Raw genomic sequence first — 10,513 nt, forward strand, 5'->3', positions numbered from 1 at the left:
AACGACAAAACACACAGATCACTTTGGTCTTGTCAATGGAACCATTTGGCAAATGTAAAAAAGTAATTGGCATTCATTTCGGCGTCTCACGCTCGCCATCCACTCAAAACGTTACTTAAGCCTACTACTCTTTGGTCGGCTCGCAAGCCCAAACAAGTGTGCACGGCGTGCCTGTTTTGTTTTTGGTCTAGCTAGATCCGGTGGGTGTTGTAGTTTTTCTAACGCCTAGTTGTTGCAACAGCATGTGAAAAGAACTACAAAGTTTGCTAGGCCAAAAAGAACGTTAATCTCGCTGTAAAAAAATAGACGCCAGAAAAAGAGGTTTGCGTTAGCGCCGTTAATAACGTGTTTAACTGACATTACTGTTAGATACACATATAATAGTTCATGTTGTGTTTTGCGTTTGGGCACAATTCTTTCTTCATTGTTTCTTCCCTGCTGCGAGCCACAAATAGAACCATTCATTGGCATTGCTGTATCCATCCACAGTGGTTACAGGTTTCATTTTGCCCACTTGATCCTGAACATGAACATCTCAGTGAGGCACTTCAGATCATCCATCCATCCATAATCTGTTGCTGTTTATCCTGTTCACGTTTGCAGGGGGCAGTTTCTCGCAGGACTGGCACACAAACACATGCAGATCTCACAGAAGTAAAGAAAATGAAACAGTGGAAAACTTAATTAAAGTTTTCTTGGAGCAAAGCTGCTGCAGAAGTATTCATTATAATTATAATTATTATTATTATAATTAAGTTTTTCTTGCGCCGAAGCACAAAATGACCACAACACATTGTGTGTACACAGTATGTGACAGGTTGAGTCAATACCAATTTATTCCACTGTGAGATTTATGCTATTTTTTGTATTTTTTTGTCTTCCAGCTTGCTCAGGATGAGGGAAGCCCAGTGCGAGGCTTCGGTGTGGTGGAGTATGAGAACTCGGAGCAAGCGGAGGCTGTGCTGATAGAGATGGACCGAACACTGGTGGGAGGACAGGAGGTCCGTCTGTCACTCTGTACACCCGGCACCTCAGGGAGAAGCACCCTGGCTGCACTCATCGCTGCCCAGGGTATGGTGAGTATGATGCACAAAATATTTCTTTTGGATTGTCACCATTACAACATTTCCTCAAATCTGGAAGCCTTTACACTGTATCACCACAACATTGCACTACGGGCTTATATGTGAACACGCAAACAGGCAGACATGGTAATTGTGAGGCCAGTTGGACATCCAGTGATCAGCTATACATATATCTGATAAACATATACACATACGAAATAGTCTATAGACACACACAGAGACACACACACACTTACAAGTCAAATAGATTCATCAGACTTTCAGACACAAGATGTAAATGCAAGTCATCAGGTGTGGAAAAGGAACAGTACTTTTAAAGTTAATCTTCATAAGAACATGGATTAATCGATAAATGAACACTCACAGGTACAGAATCTAGATACAAACGTGAGTAAGCAAACATTATAGGCTCACTGCTTTTACAATGAGGCTTTGGGAAGGGAAGGGTCCCTTGCCGAAGCTGCTTCCCCCTGGACTCAACCCCAGATTAGCAGGATGATGGATGGATGGATGCTTCTGCAATTAAAATCAATCGCATGAATACAAATATGTTTGTGTGTGTTTGTGAGGGCATGAGAGAGGCAGGCAATACTACCCCCAAATATTAGATACATGTCGGTGTTTAATTGAAATTGCGTTGCAACGTGAGGTTGCCTTAGACTTAAATGTCTCGATTCATTCATACGCTTCCGTCTGTCTCTCTTCCTCTCTGTGACTCGTAGTCTCCGTAGAGAAAATAGTGGTTGTTGCTGGAGAGGGAACTGACTGAATACACAGTATTTTCACCAGCTGATTACAGTGTTGATGATAGTTGTTAATCCACCAATCAACTGGTAAATGCTAGTTCTCTTGGTAGATGGTAAAGTGAAATGAGAAAAATCTGTAGACTGTATTTTTTATCTACTATTTTTATAGATGTATTTCTTGTTTCTTTGTTATTGTGAGAGCATTTTCTTGTAATCAGTGTGTTCACTGTGAGCCATTAGACTAAACACATTCATTATAATGTACTTTAGACTTACTAGGTTTCCTTATTATTGTATAATACTTCAAAATTAATAATGGCACTCATTCACAATGTCAGTGGTAATTTAGCTGTGTTATACACATTTAACAGCCTATAGGCACAATTTACAACAATTTTTCTCCTGTCATATTGAAAGCCACAATTATATTTTCACATGAACTGCAGGTTTATGGTTTATTAAGAGTAACCCATAGGCCATGGAAAACCATAACAGCTTGCTGCTTTACTCTAATGATACTTATTTTATATTACACTAATTGGGCTTACTGTATCGAGGGCTACAATTAAAAGTCAGAGTTTGTAGCTTTCGAAAACCTAAATTGCAACGGTGTTACGCCAATTTTGAAACAATGTCCGGTACCAACACGTAAATTAGTAGGGGTGAGATAATAATTCATTCATGAATTTTAAACTTCTACACTATATACTATATACACTGACTGCTGTATTCTCTATGATTTTATTCCTGGCTGTTGCAGAGCAAGAATTATCAGATTGCAGGTTAAAGAGGTTGTGGCCTTGAGATAAATTGGGTTAAAAATAACAGGTTGAAAAGCAGAGCAGCAACAGTCACATAGTTGGAATTGAACAAAGAGAAAGACATGAAAAGACATTGAGAGAGAATGTGTCTCTAAATAAATTAGCTGAGGAAGATAAACAGACATGAGGAGGAAGGAGGATATAAACACATTTAAAGAAAAGGACGGTTTAGTTGAGAAGGAAAAGGAAAGGATGAGGAAGAGGTAGAGAGACAGAAGACGTTTGAACCTGTGAGGAAAGCAAGGTTACATTAGTACCCAGAGGCTTTTTTAAGATTATTGCTGTAAATGTGAGCTGCAGAAACATCAGACCTCAAGAAAGAGATCAGACCTACTCCTGGCTACAGTTCTCCTCTGAGGCGATTTCTCCCATTAGTGAATGTGATTGTGAACGCTGAGGACCAGATGGCCACCTCCTCCCTCCTCCTTCTTTCTCCCTGCATCCTTCTCCTTACGCGACACTTCTCGCCTCCCCTTTCTTCGCGGCTCCCTTACCTCCCTGGAGTGTGTGTGGGTGTGTGGCTGTATTTTCTGCCAGTAGCCAAACAGACTGATGCATGCTGACATTTTCTCCAGCAGAAGGAAAAGAAATGAGAGAGCTGTCCTCCTCGTCTCGTCCTCCTCCTCCTCTCTCTTCCCTTAAAAGTCGCTGTCAGCTTTGACTTGCCTTGTTCAACACCGGCGTGCGTGCGTGCGCGCACACACACACACACACGCACGCACACTCCAGTTGTTCCCGCTATAACACACAATTACACATACTGTACTGAATGTGTGCAGCAGACTCTTCCCCTCTTACTGACAGGCTGGAGTCAGACGCGCTCCATCCCCGTCACTACTGCTCTCTCTTCAGGATGTGACAGGGAGGAAACAAGGTTGACTTGAGCTGAAGTCATGCTGTAGCTCAGGGGCAGACGAGGAGGAAATATCACCATCCTGCTAATGTTGTTTTTAATAGCTGTGTCTTCGGGCCAGACAGCAAGCACTGCCGCCACACTGTCAGTGCTGAGGAGGATCTACAAGGACTGATCCATTTGATTTGACGCAGTCTAATTCAATAGGATTTAATTTGAGTCTGATTAATTAAATTTTGCACCATAATGAATGATTAAATATTTGAAGATTTTCCTTACAGTATGTTTTTCGATTAAATGTAAGATAGCAAAGATCTGTTTTATTTTGAAGAGATTGTTCTCTTATCAAAATAAATATAAGCTTTAAGCACACGTGTGCCAAGTGGAGAATTAAATACAACATGCTACAACAACATTGTGAGACGTAAAATACAAAACACTGTAGTAAAGTCTGGGCAACACCAAACAAGCTGGCTAAAACAAGTCAGTGAGCAGTGCTAGATAGACACATCAGAGGGGAAACTGCAAGCTAGTAACTCTAGGAGCAGTGGCACAGACACCTTTTTCCTCCCTGTTTACAATCCAGTGACATTTTTAAACACCTTAAGCCCCTGGTAGATGAATGGTTTATACCTAGTTAAGACGCAAACCATATACCAGCTCCAATTCCATCAGGGGACCTTTGTTGGATGTCATCCCCCCTCTTTACTCATTTCCTTCCACTGTGTTTACCAGCTGTGTAATAAAGCTGAAAAATGCCCCAAAAAAATGTGAATTAAAAACTGTAACTTTGCATTGAAAAAATAATCTCTTTGATCAATTTCAAACACCATACTGTGATGAGTTAGACAAGGACGAGACTGGAAAGTTATATGAGCGACATTACTTTTGAAAGAGTGCAAACTGGTCCAATGCTAAAATTAGAGAGCTGCTCTCCCTCCCGTCTGTATCCCCTTTGAAATGTGAGTCTGTAACATTTCTTTGTTCATTTATCTTATATAATTTGGTTTTCACACATAGATCATTAAAGTATTTTAAGGTCCTGAAACTCAATTTTCTATATGAGCTTCTTTTCATAAATATGCCATCTTCCATAAACAGTGTGTGTGTATCGCATATTTCTCTGCACCTATCAGGATTCAGCAATATTTTAATTAAAATCTGATGGCATTTATTGGGTTGTTTACTCATGTTGCCAAGCCATTGTCAATCAAACCACACCAACACAGTCCTGAAGAAGATTAGTTGAGTTTCTTTGTGTTAGACTCCTAAAAAAATAGTTAATATCTTATTGTTTTGTATCTCAACTTAATGATGTTTTGATTGTTGAAAATTTGGCAACAAATACAAATATTATTAGAAATACTATTTGAAATTTAGTTCAAAATCTGATTTGGTTTTCTCCTGGGATGTGTTTGCTCACTGTACACAAAAATATGTGAGATTGTCTTGTTTGTGTCATTTCTTGGTGTGATTTCTTTTTATTCTCACCTGTACCATGTAAATGTGTCATGTTTTTTTGTAAACATGTCAACATATACATTTGGCAGTTAAGTTATGAATTAGTTTCTTAAATGTCTGAAAGGTTCCCTTTACTTGTTACTTAAGGTTTTTAATTTAAGTTACTTCAGCTTTTTTTTCTTCTACTGCCTTGTTATTTTACATCTTTTTTCCCCGTCCCTGTCCTCCTCTGCCCCTTTTGTGTTTCTGAAACAGCTCTGTCCCTTTTGTCCCCTTTTCTTTTCTTTGTCTCCTAGTTCGAAACCCTTCTGCTGACATTGCAGACATATGCCGCTGATGTAAACTTGTGTAATGATTACTACAGCCATCAGGGACTCCTAATGACAAGATCAAAACACATGCTGCACACACACACACAGACACAGACACAGACACACACACACACACACACACACACACACACACACACACACACACACACACACATACATGCCCAGTCTCACTCTCACTCTTCCGTGTGTGTGTGTGTGTGTGTGTGTGTGCGTGTGTGCTTGTGTGTGTGTTCTCCAGATTCTGAGTAATAGGAAAGGTCTGCTACCAGAACCCAACCTCGCCCAGCTGTTAACCAGTATGACCAACCCTGCTGCCCTGCAGATCCTCATGAGGCCGTACCACACTGGGAAAAGAGGAGGTATGTGCTGCTTCATGCAACAGTTTTTAATTTCCAGAAGTTATGATATACATACATCGTTTTAACAATGTCTGAATGTGTAATATACCTAATAATTTTTTCATGATTTCTTTTAGCCCACTGAATCATGCATAGTGACCTTCATCAGCCTATGTCGAGTAATGTAACACCATGGGCTATTAGTGTGCAACGACATTGCGCTAGCTTTCTCTGACATACTTTTTATGAGCTGACTAGATTGGAGTGCACAAGTGAGGAGAGTTGATAGAGAGCCACTGGCACAACAGGGTATGTCACACATCCCTCTAAAGGAACACATTACCACACATGCAACAAAATGACAGAAGTGTGATTGTAAGAAGATATTAATGAAGGGGCCTGGCAAGATTGGGCCTTGCCTAGTCTTTATCGACCAAGTTTCATTTACGGGATTGTTCCTGGTGCCGCCGGAGGTTCCGCTGGATGTCCCTCCTTTTCGGCCAAATGTCCCTCACTTTCCGCTTTCTTTGTGTTTTCATTCAAAACACCAAGTGAAGAAAATTAGAAAAAAATGTAATCACATAAAAGTATGTGATATTAAAGGGTAGAAAACAATAATATGACTATACTGTAGCATAACATCTGCTGAGGAACTTTGTTTGATGTGGTCAAAAGCTCAGAGAACAATCGAGTAAATGGCCATTGATGTTAAGACTAGTTTCTGTAGCCTCCCCATCACTTTAATCGGGAGGGTTAATTGGATTAAAATGAGCATTTTGCCTAGGTTGCAGTACCTCTTTCAATCACTGCCTATTCCATTACCCCAAACCTTTAAAAAAAAATCTTAATAAAAATGCAAGACAGTTAATTTGGAATAACAAGGTGCCAAGAATATCTTTGGAGAAATTGACGATGGGACTACAACTACCTAACTTTAAAAAATAGTACTTGGCAGCGCGAATACGATCTCTTTTCTCTGTTTGAGAAACAATTTTTTCAGTGATTTTGTTTACAAATACAAGACTAATAACCCAATTTTATTACATCTCACCGTGGCCTCAAAACAAGAAGGTACCAGGCTCAATTGTTCCTTTTTGTGTAGAGTTTGCATGTTCTTCCCGTGTGTGGGGGTGTTCTCTGGGTTCTCCGGTTTTTCCAGCCACTAAAAATATGTTCCCCTCCCTCTCTACCAAGCTGATGTGGAGTGAGCGTCTGAGCGTTGTAAGGCTGCTGTGCATTGGTGGTGTTAGAGAGTAGTCCCCCCTGAAACATTTGGGAATCAGAATTAAATATCACAACTTAAGACAAACTTTGAGTTGTGTCAACACAGTTTATCTGCCACTATTAATGCCCGGTACAGGCTTGTCCACTATAATTTCCTTCATCAGCTGTATTTGACTTGAGAAAATTCACAAGTCTAAGCCTGATCTATCTGATACATGTTTCTGATGGATGGCAGATGTGGGCTCTTTCCCACACTGTACTTGGGTGTGTGTGTGAAGGTGAGAGATTCCTGGATTGACTTTTGTGACAACTTGACTTCTCAAGTTTCATTACCTGTTGACCCAGAATTTTGCTTGCTGGTGAACTTTATGAAAATTGGCAAACCACTTAACAAAATTCAAAAAAAATGTTTGGAAATATCCCTGGATGTGGCCAGAAAGTATATTTCTGTAACATGGAAGTCTGATTCCCCTCTATCCATAACTAAATGGTATTAGAAAAGAATAACTGCGTACCTTTAGAAAAAAAACATAACCTGAGAAATTGATGCAATACCTTTTCTTGACGCAGTTCATTTTACAACCCTATCTAGATTATGTGGATAATGTGACATTAGAATGTGACTGACCTCAAAACATTATATACCTACTTTAAAATATTGGAGCATCCTTTTGGGGATTGGGGGTTGTTTCTTTCTGTTTGTTCTTGTTCTTGTGAACTGAAAAATGAAAATAAAGTATTTAAAAAAAATAATCTACAGATTCTGAATTTACAACTCTTACAACCAGTGTTGACGTCTCTTGAAATCTAGAGCTTTTTGTTATTGTACATACATTGAGTTTGCAACTAGTGCAGGTCCCTTGTCAATATCCAACTAAAAAACCTTAAACTTAAAGATAGTTTCTCTAATTTTCATGCACATTTAGAATAATCTTTGAGATTTTAAAGCAAATCAGCATCCTGAACTTGCTCGTTTGAGTAGTCTTTTTCGCTCTTTAGGGGTCTTGGATAATGTTCCCAGATCCACTTTAAGAGTGTGTTAGGCCCTCCTATATACTGTTATCACCTCGTCGACAGCTTCATTATTTGATGAATGGCTAATCAGGTATTAAAATGTAATCATGTGACATTAGTGAACAAATGAGAACAGGAAAGGGAGATGATGAGGGAGGTGGGGGAAGCTCTCTTAAAGAAGAGCACGCACAATTAAGTCTAAAATTAGGACCCTGATTAAATGTTAAACTTCTCTACCTAGTCAGGAGGGAGCTACCATTAGCATTGACGCTTATGATTCAGAGAAAGAACACACACGCTCACAAAAAGAAACGAATGTGTGTGTGTGAGTGTACTGTATGTGTGCAGTTGAAGTGTGTTAATGTTGGCAAACCCCTGATACATTTTTTTCCATTAAATATATTTTCTGTAGTTTTTTCACTCTAGCTTAAAACAACAAGCCATACTAGTTAGAATCAATGAAGTCAATGCTAAACTTGCTTCTTCTTGTTGCCATGGGGATTTGGGAAGCAATAGGATTTATTGTTATGTCTCCGCTGATGGAAGAAAATACAATGTAACTACTAATTTTCAACATCGGATCAATTCAAATTATTCAGCATTACAAAGAAAGCCACACGGGGTGTTGAAATTGTTGGAATAAGGGAAACATTTTGCTTCTTCTTCTTCTTCAAGACTTGATCAGTATTAACAGCAAAAGGAAACTATTGCATGTTTGTTAATTGATTATTTGTATAAGAAACATACACATTTGTAACTATTTCATTAGATTCTTCAGCAGGCAAGTTGTCTTTATCACAGCTATGCAGCGAGCTTAACACACATGTAATAAAAATTACAGCGAGAAGCACTGATTGATGAATTTATTGTCTGTGTTTTTAGGGAAGTACGGACGTCACACCAGCCTGCCATTTCTCAGACCTCCTCTCACCACAGCTCTGCTCACACTGGGAAAAGCACACCAGGTCACAATAACACCTATGTGGGATTTATATACTTGTGTGGGTTTGTAACCATAATGTATACTTTCCTTTACCTTGCAGAATGCTATGCTGGGTAATGGACTAGTCCTCCAGAACCTCTTGCATATGCAGCTCGCACAGCAACAGCTTCTTCACATCAAAGACAAACGCCTCAGCAATGTAAGGCGCGTTTGTGCGTGTGTGTGTGTCTGTGTGTCTGTGTGTCTGTGTGTCTGTGTGTGCGTGTGCGTGCATGCGTGCACGGTAATTTGCATAGGTTAGTGGTGTGGGTGAAACATAGTTTTGGGCATTGGGCATATGTGCTCTTACATTTTCATCTTAAGCACTTAATACATAATGAAACTAATCAACCCCCGAAAATTACGCAACTTAATTGCTCTTCTTCTGTTTAAAAGGAAGACCTCGAGGTGTTAAAGTGTCTCTCCATATTATGATTTGCATATTTTTTAAATGTCTCTGGTGTTTTCTTTAATTGCTAAAGTAAACGTTAAAAGGCACAGTGACTTATGATGAGAAATTAAAATCCCGTTTTTATAAACTTTAAATCTTGACTTTTTCTTTTCCATTGTTTTTCTTAATAATAAAAAATAATAATTTCCTCTGGCTTTCCAAATAAAATGTACAATTGTAAGTGCTGAAGAGAATATATAAAAAAGGAGAAATAATAATACAGTCTGCATTTAACATGCAGTTGGTGCTTTTCTTCTGCAGTGTAATTTACACTGTATGGTTGATACTCTCCCTCATCGTCTCTCTTAATCTCTATTCTCTCTTCACCATCTCTCTTTCTTTCTTTTGATAACTTTTTTTATTCCATGTTTTTCCCTATATTACATCTCTCCTCTGTCCCCCACAGGTCTCCAGTCTGCTCGGGGACCCGTCCAGGCTGCTAATGCAGAAAGCTTTGTCTCTGCGGCCTCCAGGCCTTGTGTCCCTGGGGAAAGGCCTCCTGGGAGACTCCCCTACAGGTGAGCAGCACCCAGTATCAGTAAGCTCTTGTCAAATGACTTGGTGTCATTACTACAAACTATTAAGACAACAATGAGACCTGCCGTACGTCTCTCACCAGTGATTTTGTTAACCATCTGTTTCAATTCGTAAAGAGAGAACATATGCCTCAGTATCCCACAGATTTGTATTGTCTCCGGTATCTCTCTCTCTCTCATTAAAATGACCACTTCTTGCTGAAAGTGTGATTTTTTTTATTTGATGTGTAGCAGCTGAGTATTTTTGAACAATAAAAGGTTGTAAACACAGAAGAAGGGGGTGATATACATGTAAACGGGTATGTAAATAACCTTCAATTACTACGTTAATACTGGGTGTTGGGGTTGCCCCTCGCAGATTCCTCAGCAGATTCCGGAATGTATCACAGCTGTACTTTACTGTGTACAATTCAAATCTCAAGCTGAGAAAAGCTGTGTTGTTTTAAATGGAAATGACATATCAAAAGCATACATCACAGTGGACGCCTCTTAAGAAATCTGTAGACAAGAGCAAACATTCATCTGCATGCATCTGATGTTTGTGTGTGTGTGTGTGTGTGTGTGTGTGTGTGTCGCTGGGACTGTTAGCTTAAGAAATTTTAGAGCTCATTCTGTTATTGTGCTGTAGGGGGCATTTGTCACAGCAATATTGGATTTATAATAAGTGTGT

General features: G+C 39.4%; 1 protein-coding gene across 2 annotated transcripts in view; it reads left to right on the forward strand.

The window, feature by feature from the left end:
• raver2 (ribonucleoprotein, PTB-binding 2) overlaps nt 1-10,513 on the forward strand; it is a 79,368-nt gene that overhangs the window by 60,460 nt on the left and 8,395 nt on the right. For both annotated transcript variants that reach the window (XM_032526938.1, XM_032526941.1), the window contains exons 5-9: nt 885-1,076; nt 5,537-5,657; nt 8,757-8,839; nt 8,918-9,016; nt 9,714-9,825. In XM_032526938.1, the coding sequence (XP_032382829.1) occupies nt 885-1,076; nt 5,537-5,657; nt 8,757-8,839; nt 8,918-9,016; nt 9,714-9,825 (607 nt within the window). The remainder of the gene's footprint in view (nt 1-884; nt 1,077-5,536; nt 5,658-8,756; nt 8,840-8,917; nt 9,017-9,713; nt 9,826-10,513) is intronic.

The sequence above is a fragment of the Etheostoma spectabile genome, chromosome 9, assembly GCF_008692095.1.
Source record: "Etheostoma spectabile isolate EspeVRDwgs_2016 chromosome 9, UIUC_Espe_1.0, whole genome shotgun sequence".
NCBI classification, from domain to species: Eukaryota; Metazoa; Chordata; class Actinopteri; order Perciformes; family Percidae; genus Etheostoma; species Etheostoma spectabile.